The sequence below is a fragment of the Engystomops pustulosus genome, chromosome 9, assembly GCF_040894005.1.
Source record: "Engystomops pustulosus chromosome 9, aEngPut4.maternal, whole genome shotgun sequence".
Classification (NCBI taxonomy): Eukaryota; Metazoa; Chordata; class Amphibia; order Anura; family Leptodactylidae; genus Engystomops; species Engystomops pustulosus.
Genome location: NC_092419.1, coordinates 97,527,694 through 97,545,161, shown reverse-complemented (window position 1 = coordinate 97,545,161; position 17,468 = coordinate 97,527,694). Strand labels below are relative to the sequence as shown.

Sequence of the window (17,468 nt, the reverse complement as noted above, 5' to 3'; positions counted from 1 at the left end):
ATGAATAATTCATTCATTATACAGTGATGATTGCTGCAACGGTGATTCTGTGTGTTGGCCCTTATTTCCCAAGTAACGCCACATACCTGATCATCTTTCCAGGTGCCAGTCAGGAGTCTCCTCCCCCCCCCCCCCCCCCCTCCATACATTGATTGTACACATAATGACAAAGTTAGATGGTTTTAATGACATCATAAATAGTTGACAGCAGATAATCCAAGAGTCAGAAGTCAAAGTTCAATCTTTTAAAGGGAATTCCCATAACGGCCAAATGGTCCGGATGTGCAACACTTCTCCAGATAAATGGCAAAAATTTTCCCTGTTTTTGCAATTCACCCACATGAGGCAAAGGATGTTACGATTGGAATATCCCTTTAATGTGTCCATGTCACTGGATTAGTCCCTGGAGACATTCAGTCATCACCAAATCCAAAATTCATGGCTTGTGTTAATGTGTCCGACAGCTTGGTGGCGATTTTATCTGAAAGAGAAGTGAAGGTTCAGTGTCTGGCTTCATATTTATTACCATGTTGACCAATATCTATTGCTGGCTATAATTCTGCTAGATTCGGGTTTCAACGTTCAAGTGTATTCACATAAAGAGGGGGCATGAGCATAGTTAGTACATGATCCTAAGTGAATTATATGGTGGGCTCACAGCGTCAAGGACATCATTTGCTGCTGGCTCTAAGCACGTATGGTCCAAGTGTTGGGCAGGTTTATCAACCCACACTTGGTACAGCTGAGCTGATCTGACATGCTGTGTTCAGTTCAGCTGCACTGGGTCTGGAACAGTACTGTACCCATTTATCATAAGAAGGGCCATACGGACTAGACACTCACCCGCTCTCTTCTGCAGCTTTTTCCTCCTCTTTCTGGCCGCCTGGAGCGCATGTCCTTGTTGCAGTGGATCCACTGATAGAATTTCCTTCAAGCTGGGAGCTTTGGGGACTCGCTCTGGTTCTTCCTGGCCTTTGCTTTTAGCCGTTTTGATTTCGACAGTCATAGGCCCAAACTATAAAATACATCAGAACCACATGGCCATCAATACACTATGCGATACTAATGCGTGCATGCATCTTTAGACAAGCAGAGCTGAAGGACTCTCTACCATCAAGATAGAAAAAGAGATTTGTACCAAACTTGCCCTCCTTCTGCGTCTGCTATAACAGTTCGGCTTCATTCATGTTCTTGTAACTGATCGGCAATACAAAAATAATATAAACAACCTTTGTATACCTCATCGTCTTCATCCACATCCATTGCGCCAGGTGGTGCCTCTATAATCTCATTGGAAAGCAACCATTCTGTATCTTCTACCTCTTGTGCTGTCCCACTGGTCAAATCTGAGCTCTCCATAGCAATCCCTTGTGGAGCAGACTGGACTTCTGCAGACAGACGCAAGGACATAGATGAAGCGTATAGTAGTACTATGACAGATAACACAGCTAATACTTGTAACTTACTTGACAAAGATTCACTGTTGTCCATCTCCAAGGCTTCAAAATCAAAGGCCTTCCCCATCTCTGTGACAATCTCTGCGCTGATGTGGGTCGGTAACGTGTGCGTCTCAGGAGGATGAGTGAAGTAACTTATTCTACCGCTGCACAGGAGAGAAGCAATGACACACATGATGGCAGAGTCACCACTAGAGATCCTGGTCCACACCAATTGGGCAATGCTTCGTATAATATGCGTCTCTGCAGCTGCTGCTAAACTTAAAGTCTGGACTGGTACAGTCTGGAGCTGCACATTGGGCAAGTTGCAGAAGACTTATCACCAAGTGAACATTAAACGTCAAATTACAGATCAGTCAACAGACTTGCATACCTGACCCAGTCTGTCAGAACAGACTTGGCGGCTTTCTCGTGGTCGGGCAAGCCTCCCTTCTTCAGCTTCCCCTGCCTCTTGGCCAACATGGCCAGGAACTCCAGAGTATTTCTGTAGTCAGTCACCTTGTAGTGCTGCAAGATCTGAGGGGTGATATAAAAATTTCTCTATCATTCACTTCCCAAACCAAATTTTCTATCATTGTTCTTGGTCAAGATGTTAAAACCAAAATCTTGTTTAATGAAGGCCAATTTGCTCTGTTAAGATTTTACAAAAAACTCCAGCCCTGAAGGCCACATCTGACACATCCTACATCACTTACCTGATCTTTATTGCAGCGTCTCAGGATGGCCTCCACCGGTCCTACCGGGTCAACCAACTGCTCAATCTTCACGCAGTTACGTAAAATCATGGCGGCGTCAGAAGTAGATGTCGCCATAACGATACCTGGACAGTCTAGAAGTTTGATGTGTTTATCGAGGTGAACCTCCTGCAGACATCTGGTTTATAAAACATGTTTGGGTTTAGAAAAGGAATACAAAATACTGAAAATTACAAATTGTTATAAACTCTGTGGCATATGGTAATTTTTTTTTAGGCTTACTTAGTGACTCCGGGTGTGGCGCCAACATTGCATGCACGCGCCCTCTTCAGGCTGTTGATGAGACTGCTCTTCCCCACATTGGGAAAACCTCAAGGCAAGCAAAGAAGATCAACGTAAAGACACCAATAATACATAATTATTGACAACTCCTAATTGCCGATAAGTGCTGATCCAAAGAACCCCCTATGAAAGCGGGTAAGTGCTGATCCACATAGAAAGGTATGTGCCCATCCTGAGACCTTCCTATGATATCTCCCATCCAGCGCGACCTATGAAATCAAGTATGTGATAATCCTAAAAAACCCAGGATCCAACGATGATCCGTAGCAGGCAAGGCCCGGTATTTTAGCTCGTCCAACATGTCATTTCTCACAACGCACCTACAACCCCAACCGTTATGGCCGTCTTGATGTCCTGGTTTCTGCAGTAGTTTCCTAAAAGTTTCATTAAACAATCAGCTCCTATACAAGCTCCGGAGTTAAGCAGGTCCTCCGACGCCTGTGTCACCGGTACTCTGCTCTGTTGCTGTAATGTACAGAAAAGAAATGACATGTTATAAATGCGACTTACTACAATTTATGTAATTATTTTATCTTAAAAAGTGTTTATTCAACAATTTTACCGGCCACGTAAGAGGGTCCGATTATTAAAGCAACTGACCAGAGCCGCTGCATTGTCTGCCATCATTTTACCACAGAGGAGACAAGGCAGGCAAAGTAACCCTTTAAAGGTGTCCTCTAGTATCCTCTATCCACAGGATAAAGGATAACCAACGCTTGGGACCCTCATCAATCACAAGAAATGACCCTTGATATCAGTGGTCACCAAACAAACAAAGCACCAAGTTTTGATGTGTCCTGCCGCTCCATGCAGTAGTAGAGCACAGTGCTGGGGTATTTTGGCACTCACATTAACTCTTAATAAGAGAGCTGTTCTTATGATTGGTGGGTATCCCATCTATCAGACCCCCATCAATGAAGATATCCCTCATCTTGTGATAATACTTGGCACAACCCCAATATATTTGGGGGAATCAATAAGAAACCCCCCTTACAGAAAGGCCAGTACCAAGTTCTTGTTTTGCTGCTGTGTAGAAGCCTTGAACGCCACTGTAGGGAACTCATTGCGCAGGTACTTCAGCCACTTCTCCACTATGGGTTTAGACACCAGATCTGACAAGAAATATAAAAAGATATTTTACTTCCCTGCATTTTATCTTGTAGCGCATTTTAAATAATGTCCGGCTTGCTATGGGTACACATAATACCAAAAATTGTACAGAATAAATGTGTTTTTTTTGCAGCCTGCAACTTCAGTCTCTGGAGATTTTTTGAGACTGCAATGTTACACCTCATTGCACTGCAACTTCTATCACTTAACAGTGCAATGTTCTAACCTGACCTAGACAAGGTCACACGGTGGAGCTCTTTGTACTAAGGTAATAAGGAAACCTGGTGCAAGTATGGCTATATTCACACATGCAGGTTAGGATCAGGTTTTTATAAGCAATTTTAAAAGGTAAAATCAGGTGTGGAAATATAAAAGCTAGGTTACACTTCTCTTAAGAATCTACACTTCGTTTTGCAGTCATAGAATGCATAAAAATCATATATAAAATGTGAATACTACTTGTAAATGTGAATCTTCCTAATAGCATTTATTCCAAATACAACTGCACCTGAACGAGCATGAGTATCTAAGCCTCTGAATATAGATGAGAATGTTTCCATTCACTGACAGGAAACAGGTCAGTAGACAAGCTAACACATACATAGTGGAATATGTTACGATGTGTCTCTACCTATTTTGTTGAGCACCAAGACTAGCTTTTTACTGGTGCCGCTCTGTACCACTGCCTGCTCCACCTGTGGGCAGCGACATCCCAGAGGATCCCTGGCATCGAGAACTTCAAGGATAACATCAGCCGCTTCCACCACCTGCAGGACACAATAGAAGAGGATGTAAGGTGGTTACCTGATACAGGGCGGCATTGCTTCTTTAGAAAGTTTATTTTACTCCTATGTTACATTACAGTATTAGCAATGCTGAACAGAACTGCAGTGAATGGAGCTCTCTGGTACAACAGGCTCAGCATTTGCAGGGTAATACCTGTATACAGCTCAGCAGATAGACACTGACCTTCTTAAATTCTCGGTAATAGGCTTTCCTAGAGTTCTCGTTCTCCAGCTGCTCGTGCTTCTCCAGGCTCCGCAGATCTGCCTCCTGCACACATGGAAAGGTTTGCAATTCATCATCATGTCATATTCACAACAACAAAAGTTATAAAGACGAGAGTGGATCAGTCACGCGGCTTTTAGCTCTTCAAAATAAACCGTATCATCTGAAAACCCAGAGACCAATAATTCATATTATTGGAGACAGGTGGCTCTGACATATGAACCTTGTCCATAGAAAAACTTTGCCTTCGACCTGGATGTGCACAGCCATGGTTGGACCGTAAAAAAAATTTAAAGAACCACAGTGCAGAGCACAGGACTCAATGGATCATAGTGAAATATGATGCAAGGAGTCCCTGCTTCCCTGTAGATCATGATTACAGTTCGGTGTATAATTAACTATATCACTATGATGCCATTATTATCACATCCTCTGCACTGTAGCCAGTCTTTGAAGTCCCCCCACCCCTCTATTCATTTTTAATGGACCAACCACTGTCATCAGTAAAGCAACTTAATTAACCAAGGCAAAAGTATATGGTTGCTGGGATCCCACTGCAAGGACCCCAAGCGATCACAGAAATAGCGGTCCTTTGTACCTAGTTCTGTATGGAGCACAGGTCACACTGATGCTCTATTAAGCGCTATGGGGCTACTATAGAAAGCATAAGACTATATCCAGCAGTCCTAGTAGCAGACCGGTGTTAAGCGGGTAGGTGGGACGCACCCTGTCTTGTTAGCAGCAAGACCCCAGGAGTCAATCCCCCACTATTCTACAACTCATACCCTATACCGCAGATCCATTTTATATATGGCCATCAGCAGCGATTGCCTACGTCTCAAAACCCAGTTAATTCTTACAAGACTATTACAAAAATGGATCGGGTATGTTGGATTTGTATTTTGGGATATGAATATGGGAGCAGCTGCTAAGTAATATCTCCACAAGGCCTGAAGTCAATGACCTTCTGCTCAAACTCGCGCTGCCGCCTCAGCACATCCTTCTGGAACGTGTCCAGGTTTCTCCGCTTCGCCATCTCTTTCTCCCTGGCGTCTTTCTGCTTCGCCCTCATCTCTTCCACCTGCAGATAAGAAAGATAATCCATCATGTACATTGTATGGTCTCCGAAACGGGGTGAAATATAACATCATAATTTGTGTTTCAATCTTTTCTCACTGACAAGACCTCCTATGACAGTCAGTGAATGGAACACACTTGTACATACAGATGTGCAGTCTTATTAATTGCTCACCATTTAGAGGAACTGAATGTCAGTGAATGGAAATATTCACTGTATATATCGTGGGAAGTATTTTTATACTTCTCCCGGTATATCTATATTATAAAAACCCCTGATCCTGGACAACCCCTTTAATGGTAGATGCACATAAGGCTAATATGCAATGGACTGGCAGTGCCATAGTGTGGATCATCTTACCCTCAGTTGGTCGTGATTTGTGTCTATATTACACATAATATTATTACATGTAATAAAGGAGCCAAATTTTCATAAAATCCTTTAAAATCATATCCACCCTGAATCACCCACTTTAGCTAGAAAAGGCCCAAAAAAATCAGGTTATCAGCCACAATGACCCCTCAGACTCACCCTCTTTCTCTTCTGCTCAGCCTCACGCTTGGCCTGCTCCTTGAAGTGTGACAGGTTGGGGACTCCTGGATCTTTCTTGACATTTTTCCCAGTATTTAGTAGATTGTTCCCCTGTCAAACCAGAGATTTGTGAAAAACTGAGAAAATAACACAACGTTAAAGAGACAAGTGAATATGAGTTTACATATCCGAAGATCAAATTTTACAGACCAACCACAGTGCAGGAGAGAACTGCAAGCATGGCCTGATATTCAATGAACAGATCCCTTATCCAGTGCACAGTAGTAGAACTTCTAAATTTTGAATTGTAGAATAAGTTATCGACATAGCATATGAGGGGTCCAACACTGGGGAACCCCACAGTTAAGGTGTAGGAAGAAGTGACAATCCAATCCATGTCCCAGGTCTGTGACTCCACCTCTCATCAAACCTTCACTATAACTTCTTATTAAGCCTGACCCAGTTCTACCCGCAGCTACACAGAATAGTGACTGAGCTTACCATCAATGGTCCTACTACTGGGATCCAGAGTGACCACAAAACTTGTCTTTTACAAAGGAGTAAACCATGTGCAGAGGGCAAACACTTTGTACTTCCTAGTGTCTTCTGGCAACAATCATTTTCTTAATATTTTGTTTGATCAGGCAAAAGGGGTGATTCGAAACATTGTTTTTTCTTTTTAACTTTTTCTTTTTTTTTTTTTTCACTAAGGGTGATGCCACACATGGCGTTTTGAACCCGTTGTTGGTCAGTTTTTAGGCAGTCCGTTAAAAATCGCATGCATTAATTAAGATAATTGGTAAAACCTGTCAAAAATCGATGCGTTTTAAAAAATGAATGCGGTTTTTAACGAACTGCTTAAGAACGGACCAAAAACGGGTTCAAAACGCCATGTGTGGCATCACCCTTAAGCAGCATTTTTTGAAAACGCATGCATTTTTGACAGGTTTTACCAATTATCTTAATTAAAACTGGTTAAAAACGCATGCGCCTGACGCCACAGGGGATGTTGATCAGAGCCAATATGGCGACGTGCACGAGCTGCCAGTATATAAATGCCATGGGTGTCTATCCCAGCAGAATTTATACAGATATCAACCTGTGATCAGTGCCAGAAATGATCGAAAGTCTTTGATGGTATGTAGGAAGAGGGATCGGCTTGCGAGTCCTCTTCACACATCTTGTAGAGCACATTCACATGCAGCATTTGCGTTGTGTTTTGAAACCAAAACACCACAAGTTTTGCATTGGTTACACGCTAAACGGTTGTGATCGTGACTCATCAGGCAAGCCCCAACCTCGCTGCATTTGTGTTTCAAAACGAAACACACACATTGCACGTGAACAAGGCCTGAGGCCGGCGCCACACAGGGCGCTTTGTCTGTGCTTGCAAACGCAAACAAAGTCGCGCCCACCGGTGCGGGCCTCGGCTCGATCGCATCGGCGTTTCTATGGAAACGCCTGCGATCGGGAACGAGCCACCGGTGTTTTGCGTGAATTTAACGCGAAACACCGGCGGCTCGTTCACGATCGCAGGCGTTTCCATAGAAACGCCGATGCGATCGGGCCGAGGCCCGCCCCGGTGGGCGCGACTTTGTCTGCGTTTGCAAGCGCAGACAAAGCGCCCTGTGTGGCGCCGGCCTGAGGCCGCGTTCACACGTTGCGTTTTGGCCTGCGTTTGAAACGCATTACAAAGGCTGATGAGAGGTGATTTGCCTAATTAAATTACTGTTTACATTTGTTAACACATGTGTGAACATGCCCTGACAGCACTATGATGTAGAGTTGTGTCACTTGTTGTTAAAGTAACAAGCACCATGTGTTTTGCCTGCTACTCATACAAACATAATATAAACGGGGTGAACGAGGCCATATGAATAATGAGTCACAGCTACTAGCGAAAAAAATTGCACAGCAGACACTTTTTTTCTGTAATGCATTTGTGTAATGCACTTTTAACACATGAACGTCCAAAACTTGAAACCTAAAGGACTTCCCCTTTAAGACAGCAGTAAGTTAGGGCATGCTGGGAGATGTAGTGCCACCACTGCCTGCCACTCCTGCAGTACATGAGCCACAGCGACCACACACATCCACGTTTTTTCCACTCAGCTGCTCGCACGTGTTTCCATCACCATGCTGGGATTTGTAGTTCCTGCTTAGGTCTAAACACTGGAGTAAGCGCCGGAAGGAACTACATCTCCCGGCATGCCTCACTCCGCCCCAGCTCCTAACATGTCCGGGCTGTGTTTTACCTGCTGTTTGCCGCCTCCTTTCCCTGGTTTTCGATTTTCTGCAGAGAGAAACACAGTAATGAGAATGAGCGGCGGTCCTGGCCGGGACAAGGTCCAAACCTGCCGCCCACAGTGACTTACTGCGCCGGGACATGCTGTGAGGGAAGACTCGGGCCGCCGCTGCCGTAAAGGAAGGTGTCGTGAAGGGGAGAGGAGGCGGGGCTAGTGACAGACACCAGGGATGTGCTCAGTGCTGGCTGAGAGGATGTACAGTCACATGAGGAGAGCACAGGCGGAGGAGCGGCCGCATCTGGTAATGGGAGGGAAATCTCTATGTACAAGCAATAAGTGACAGCAGGAGCAGCACATGGAGAAGCAGCTCTGTACCCCGAGTTATGGCTGCCTCAACCCCAAATATGTGCCCCATAACTACAAGGTGCCCTCATTACAATGGGAAGTGCCCCATAACAACAAGGTGCCCTCATTACAATGGGAAGTGCCCCCATAACTACAAGGTGCCCTCATTACAATGGAAGGTGCCCCATAACAACAAGGTGCCCTCATTACAATGGAAAGTGCCCCATAACAACAAGGTGCCCTCATTACGATGGAAAGTGTCCACATAACAACAAGGTGCCCTCATTACAATGGAAAGTGTCAGATAACAACAAGGTGTCCTCATTACAATGGAAAGTGTCAGATAACAACAAGGTGCCCTCATTACAATGGGAAGTGCCCCCATAACAACAAGGTGCCCTCATTACAATGCGAAGTGCCCCCATAACAACAAGGTGCCCTCATTACAATGGGAAGTGCCCCCATAACAACAAGGTGCCCTCATTACAATGGGAAGTGCCCCCATAACAACAAGGTGCCCTCATTACAATGGGAAGTGCCCCATAACAACAAGGTGCCCTCATTACAATGGAAAGTGCCCCATAACAACAAGGTGCCCTCATTACAATGGAAAGTGCCCCATAACAACAAGGTGCCCTCATTACAATGGAAAGTGCTCTATAACAACAAGGTGCCCTCATTACAATGGAAAGTGCCCCCATAACAACAAGGTGCCCTCATTACAATGGAAAGTGCCCCCATAACAACAAGGTGCCCTCATTACAATGGAAAGTGCCCCCATAACAACAAGGTGCCCTCATTACAATGGGAAGTGCCCCCATAACAACAAGGTGCCCTAATTACAATGGAAAGTGTCCACATAACTACAAGGTGCCCTCATTACAATGGAAAGTGCCCCCATAACAACAAGGTGCCCTCATTACAATGGAAAGTGCCAGATAACAACAAGGTGCCCTCATTACAATGGGAAGTGCCCCATAACAACAAGGTGCCCTCATTACAATGGAAAGTGTCCACATAACAACAAGGTGCCCTCATTACAATGGAAGGTGCCCCATAACAACAAGGTGCCCTCATAACAATGGAAAGTGCCCCCATAACAACAAGGTGCCCTCCTTACAATGGAAAGTGCCAGATAACAACAAGGTGCCCTCATTACAATGGAAGGTGCCCCCATAACAACAAGGTGCCCTCATTACAATGGGAAGTGCCCCATAACAACAAGGTGCCCTCATTACAATGGAAAGTGCCCGCATAACAACAAGGTGCCCTCATTACAATGGGAAGTGCCCCCATAACAACAAGGTGCCCTCATTACAATGGAAAGTGCCAGATAACAACAAGGTGCCCTCATTACAATGGAAGGTGCCCCATAACAACAAGGTGCCCTCATTACAATGGGAAGTGCCCCCATAACTACAAGGTGCCCTCATTACAATGGAAGGTGCCCCATAACAACAAGGTGCCCTCATTACAATGGAAAGTGCCCCATAGCAACAAGGTGCCCTCATTACAATGGAAAGTGTCAGATAACAACAAGGTGCCCTCATTACAATGGGAAGTGCCCCCATAACAACAAGGTGCCCTCATTACAATGGAAAGTGCCCCATAACAACAAGGTGCCCTCATTACAATGGAAAGTGTCCACATAGCAACAAGGTGCCCTCATTACAATGGAAAGTGTCAGATAACAACAAGGTGCCCTCATTACAATGGGAAGTGCCCCCATAACAACAAGGTGTCCTCATTACAATGGGAAGTGCCCCCATAACAACAAGGTGCCCTCATTACAATGGAAAATGCCCCCATAACAACAAGGTGCCCTCATTACAATGGGAAGTGCCCCATAACAACAAGGTGCCCTCATTACAATGGAAAGTGCCCTATAACAACAAGGTGCCCTCATTACAATGGAAAGTGCTCTATAACAACAAGGTGCCCTCATTACAATGGAAAGTGCCCCCATAACAACAAGGTGCCCTCATTACAATGGGAAGTGCCCCCATAACTACAAGGTGCCCTCATTACAATGGAAGGTGCCCCATAACAACAAGGTGCCCTCATTACAATGGAAAGTGCCCCATAACAACAAGGTGCCCTCATTACAATGGAAAGTGTCCACATAGCAACAAGGTGCCCTCATTACAATGGAAAGTGTCAGATAACAACAAGGTGCCCTCATTACAATGGGAAGTGCCCCCATAACAACAAGGTGCCCTCATTACAATGGGAAGTGCCCCCATAACAACAAGGTGTCCTCATTACAATGGGAAGTGCCCCCATAACGACAAGGTGCCCTCATTACAATGGAAAGTGCCCCCATAACAACAAGGTGCCCTCATTACAATGGAAAGTGCCCCATAACAACAAGGTGCCCTCATTACAATGGGAAGTGCCCCCATAACTACAAGGTGCCCTCATTACAATGGAAGGTGCCCCATAACAACAAGGTGCCCTCATTACAATGGAAAGTGCCCCATAACAACAAGGTGCCCTCATTACAATGGAAAGTGTCCACATAACAACAAGGTGCCCTCATTACAATGGGAAGTGCCCCATAACAACAAGGTGCCCTCATTACAATGGAAAGTGCCCCATAACAACAAGGTGCCCTCATTACAATGGAAAGTGTCCACATAACAACAAGGTGCCCTCATTACAATGGAAAGTGTCAGATAACAACAAGGTGTCCGCATTACAATGGAAAGTGTCAGATAACAACAAGGTGCCCTCATTACAATGGAAAGTGCCCCATAACAACAAGGTGCCCTCATTACAATGGAAAGTGTCCACATAACAACAAGGTGCCCTCATTACAATGGAAAGTGTCAGATAACAACAAGGTGTCCGCATTACAATGGAAAGTGTCAGATAACAACAAGGTGCCCTCATTACAATGGGAAGTGCCCCCATAACAACAAGGTGCCCTCATTACAATGGGAAGTGCCCCCATAACAACAAGGTGCCCTCATTACAATGGGAAGTGCCCCCATAACAACAAGGTGTCCTCATTACAATGGGAAGTGCCCCCATAACAACAAGGTGCCCTCATTACAATGGGAAGTGCCCCATAACAACAAGGTGCCCTCATTACAATGGAAAGTGCCCCATAACAACAAGGTGCCCTCATTACAATGGAAAGTGCCCCATAACAACAAGGTGCCCTCATTACAATGGGAAGTGCCCCATAACAACAAGGTGCCCTCATTACAATGGGAAGTGCTCTATAACAACAAGGTGCCCTCATTACAATGGAAAGTGCCCCCATAACAACAAGGTGCCCTCATTACAATGGAAAGTGCCCCCATAACAACAAGGTGCCCTCATTACAATGGGAAGTGCCCCCATAACAACAAGGTGCCCTAATTACAATGGAAAGTGTCCACATAACTACAAGGTGCCCTCATTACAATGGAAAGTGCCCCCATAACAACAAGGTGCCCTCATTACAATGGAAAGTGCCAGATAACAACAAGGTGCCCTCATTACAATGGGAAGTGCCCCATAACAACAAGGTGCCCTCATTACAATGGAAAGTGTCCACATAACAACAAGGTGCCCTCATTACAATGGAAGGTGCCCCATAACAACAAGGTGCCCTCATAACAATGGAAAGTGCCCCCATAACAACAAGGTGCCCTCCTTACAATGGAAAGTGCCAGATAACAACAAGGTGCCCTCATTACAATGGAAGGTGCCCCCATAACAACAAGGTGCCCTCATTACAATGGGAAGTGCCCCATAACAACAAGGTGCCCTCATTACAATGGAAAGTGCCCGCATAACAACAAGGTGCCCTCATTACAATGGGAAGTGTCCACATAACAACAAGGTGCCCTCATTACAATGGAAAGTGCCAGATAACAACAAGGTACCCTCATTACAATGGAAGGTGCCCCATAACAACAAGGTGCCCTCATTACAATGGGAAGTGCCCCCATAACTACAAGGTGCCCTCATTACAATGGAAGGTGCCCCATAACAACAAGGTGCCCTCATTACAATGGAAAGTGCCCCATAACAACAAGGTGCCCTCATTACAATGGAAAGTGTCCACATAGCAACAAGGTGCCCTCATTACAATGGAAAGTGTCAGATAACAACAAGGTGCCCTCATTACAATGGGAAGTGCCCCCATAACAACAAGGTGTCCTCATTACAATGGGAAGTGCCCCCATAACAACAAGGTGCCCTCATTACAATGGAAAATGCCCCCATAACAACAAGGTGCCCTCATTACAATGGGAAGTGCCCCATAACAACAAGGTGCCCTCATTACAATGGAAAGTGCCCTATAACAACAAGGTGCCCTCATTACAATGGAAAGTGCTCTATAACAACAAGGTGTCCTCATTACAATGGAAAGTGCCCCCATAACAACAAGGTGCCCTCATTACAATGGGAAGTGCCCCCATAACTACAAGGTGCCCTCATTACAATGGAAGGTGCCCCATAACAACAAGGTGCCCTCATTACAATGGAAAGTGCCCCATAACAACAAGGTTCCCTCATTACAATGGAAAGTGTCCACATAGCAACAAGGTGCCCTCATTACAATGGAAAGTGTCAGATAACAACAAGGTGCCCTCATTACAATGGGAAGTGCCCCCATAACAACAAGGTGCCCTCATTACAATGGGAAGTGCCCCCATAACAACAAGGTGTCCTCATTACAATGGGAAGTGCCCCCATAACAACAAGGTGCCCTCATTACAATGGAAAGTGCCCCCATAACAACAAGGTGCCCTCATTACAATGGGAAGTGCCCCATAACAACAAGGTGCCCTCATTACAATGGAAAGTGCCCCATAACAACAAAGTGCCCTCATTACAATGGAAAGTGCCCTATAACAACAAGGTGCCCTCATTACAATGGAAAGTGCTCTATAACAACAAGGTGCCCTCATTACAATGGAAAGTGCCCCCATAACAACAAGGTGCCCTCATTACAATGGAAAGTGCCCCCATAACAACAAGGTGCCCTCATTACAATGGGAAGTGCCCCCATAACAACAAGGTGCCCTAATTACAATGGAAAGTGTCCACATAACTACAAGGTGCCATCATTACAATGGGAAGTGTCCACATAACTACAAGGTGCCCTCATTACAATGGAAAGTGCCCCCATAACAACAAGGTGCCCTCATTACAATGGCAAGTGCCAGATAACAACAAGGTGCCCTCATTACAATGGGAAGTGCCCCATAACAACAAGGTGCCCTCATTACAATGGAAAGTGTCCACATAACAACAAGGTGCCCTCATTACAATGGAAGGTGCCCCATAACAACAAGGTGCCCCCATAACAATGGAAAGTGCCCCCATAACAACAAGGTGCCCTCATTACAATTGAAAGTGCCAGATAACAACAAGGTGCCCTCATTACAATGGAAGGTGCCCCCATAACAACAAGGTGCCCTCATTACAATGGGAAGTGCCCCATAACAACAAGGTGCCCTCATTACAATGGAAAGTGCCCCCATAACAACAAGGTGCCCTCATTACAATGGGAAGTGTCCACATAACAACAAGGTGCCCTCATTACAATGGGAAGTGCCCCATAACAACAAGGTGCCCTCATTACAATGGAAAGTGCCAGATAACAACAAGGTGCCCTCATTACAATGGAAGGTGCCCCATAACAACAAGGTGCCCTCATTACAATGGGAAGTGCCCCCATAACTACAAGGTGCCCTCATTACAATGGAAGGTGCCCCATAACAACAAGGTGCCCTCATTACAATGGAAAGTGCCCCATAACAACAAGGTGCCCTCATTACAATGGAAAGTGTCCACATAGCAACAAGGTGCCCTCATTACAATGGAAAGTGTCAGATAACAACAAGGTGCCCTCATTACAATGGGAAGTGCCCCCATAACAACAAGGTGTCCTCATTACAATGGGAAGTGCCCCCATAACAACAAGGTGCCCTCATTACAATGGAAAATGCCCCCATAACAACAAGGTGCCCTCATTACAATGGGAAGTGCCCCATAACAACAAGGTGCCCCCATAACAATGGAAAGTGCCCCCATAACAACAAGGTGCCCTCATTACAATTGAAAGTGCCAGATAACAACAAGGTGCCCTCATTACAATGGAAGGTGCCCCCATAACAACAAGGTGCCCTCATTACAATGGGAAGTGCCCCATAACAACAAGGTGCCCTCATTACAATGGAAAGTGCCCCCATAACAACAAGGTGCCCTCATTACAATGGGAAGTGTCCACATAACAACAAGGTGCCCTCATTACAATGGGAAGTGCCCCATAACAACAAGGTGCCCTCATTACAATGGAAAGTGCCAGATAACAACAAGGTGCCCTCATTACAATGGAAGGTGCCCCATAACAACAAGGTGCCCTCATTACAATGGGAAGTGCCCCCATAACTACAAGGTGCCCTCATTACAATGGAAGGTGCCCCATAACAACAAGGTGCCCTCATTACAATGGAAAGTGCCCCATAACAACAAGGTGCCCTCATTACAATGGAAAGTGTCCACATAGCAACAAGGTGCCCTCATTACAATGGAAAGTGTCAGATAACAACAAGGTGCCCTCATTACAATGGGAAGTGCCCCCATAACAACAAGGTGTCCTCATTACAATGGGAAGTGCCCCCATAACAACAAGGTGCCCTCATTACAATGGAAAATGCCCCCATAACAACAAGGTGCCCTCATTACAATGGGAAGTGCCCCATAACAACAAGGTGCCCTCATTACAATGGAAAGTGCCCTATAACAACAAAGTGCCCTCATTACAATGGAAAGTGCCCTATAACAACAAGGTGCCCTCATTACAATGAAAAGTGCTCTATAACAACAAGGTGCCCTCATTACAATGGGAAGTGCCCCCATAACAACAAGGTGCCCTAATTACAATGGAAAGTGTCCACATAACTACAAGGTGCCCTCATTACAATGGGAAGTGTCCACATAACTACAAGGTGCCCTCATTACAATGGAAAGTGCCCCCATAACAACAAGGTGCCCTCATTACAATGGAAAGTGCCAGATAACAACAAGGTGCCCTCATTACAATGGGAAGTGCCCCATAACAACAAGGTGCCCTCATTACAATGGAAAGTGCCCCTATAACAACAAGGTGCCCTCATTACAATGGGAAGTGCCCCCATAACTACAAGGTGCCCTCATTACAATGGAAAGTGCCCCCATAACAACAAGGTGCCCTCATTACAATGGAAAGTGCCCCATAACAACAAGGTGCCCTCATTACAATGGAAAGTGTCCACATAACTACAAGGTGCCCTCATTACAATGGAAAGTGCCCCATAACAACAAGGTGCCCTAATTACAATGGGAAGTGCCCCATAACAACAAGGTGCCCTCATTACAATGGAAAGTGCCCCTATAACAACAAGGTGCCCTCATTACAATGGGAAGTGCCCCCATAACTACAAGGTGCCCTCATTACAATGGAAAGTGCCCCCATAACAACAAGGTGCCCTCATTACAATGGAAAGTGCCCCATAACAACAAGGTGCCCTCATTACAATGGAAAGTGTCCACATAACTACAAGGTGCCCTCATTACAATGGAAAGTGCCCCATAACAACAAGGTGCCCTAATTACAATGGAAAGTGCCCCATAACAACAAGGTGCCCTCATTACAATGGAAAGTGCCCCCATAACAACAAGGTGCCCTCATACATTGGGAAGTGCCCCCATAACAACAAGGTGCCCTCATACATTGGGAAGTGCCCCCATAACAACAAGGTGCCCAAGGTGCCCTCATACATTGGGAAGTGCCCCTATAACAACAAGGTGCCCTCATTACAATGGAAAGTGCCCCCATAACAACAAGGTGCCCTCATACATTGGGAAGTGCCCCTATAACAACAAGGTGCCCTCATTACAATGGAAAGTGCCCCCATAACAACAAGGTGCCCTCATTACAATGGAAAGTGCCCCCATAACAACAAGGTGCCCTCATTACAATGGAAAGTGCCCTATAACAACAAGGTGCCCTCATTACAATGGAAAGTGCCCCATAACAACAAGGTGCCCTCATTACAATGGAAAGTGCCCCCATAACAACAAGGTGCCCTCATTACAATGGAAAGTGCCCTATAACAACAAGGTGCCCTCATTACAATGGAAAGTGCCCCATAACAACAAGGTGCCCTCATTACAATGGAAAGTGCCCCATAACAACAAGGTGCCCTCATTACAATGCAAAGTGCCCCATAACAACAAGGTGCCCTCATTACAATGGGAAGTGTCCACATAACAACAAGGTGCCCTAATTACAATGGAAGGTGGACCATAACAACAAGGTGCCCTCTTTACAATGGAAAGTGCCAGATAACAACAAGGTGCCCTCATTACAATGGAAGGTGCCCCATAACAACAAGGTGCCCTCATTACAATGGGAAGTGCCCCCATAACAACAAGGTGCCCTCATTACAATGGAAGGTGGACCATAACAACAAGGTGCCCTCATTACAATGGAAAGTGCCAGATAACAACAAGGTGCCCTCATTACAATGGAAAGTGCCCCATAACAACAAGGTGCCCTCATTACAATGGAAAGTGTCCACATAGCAACAAGGTGCCCTCATTACAATGGAAAGTGTCAGATAACAACAAGGTGTCCTCATTACAATGGGAAGTGCCCCCATAACAACAA

At 45.4% G+C, this 17,468-nt stretch overlaps 1 protein-coding gene across 1 annotated transcript; it reads right to left on the bottom strand.

The window, feature by feature from the left end:
• Positions 1-164: 164 nt before the first annotated feature.
• GNL3L (G protein nucleolar 3 like) lies at positions 165-8,735 on the bottom strand. The gene is made up of 15 exons (XM_072124331.1): positions 8,597-8,735; positions 8,477-8,514; positions 6,222-6,332; positions 5,577-5,693; positions 4,574-4,657; positions 4,236-4,371; positions 3,503-3,606; positions 2,815-2,959; positions 2,435-2,522; positions 2,153-2,330; positions 1,831-1,973; positions 1,467-1,603; positions 1,240-1,388; positions 844-1,015; positions 165-481 (listed from the first exon to the last, which is right to left on the bottom strand). The coding sequence occupies exons 1-15, from the start codon at positions 8,607-8,609 to the stop codon at positions 414-416; spliced, it is 1,683 nt and encodes a 560-aa protein (XP_071980432.1). The 5' UTR covers positions 8,610-8,735; the 3' UTR covers positions 165-413.
• Positions 8,736-17,468: the final 8,733 nt, after the last annotated feature.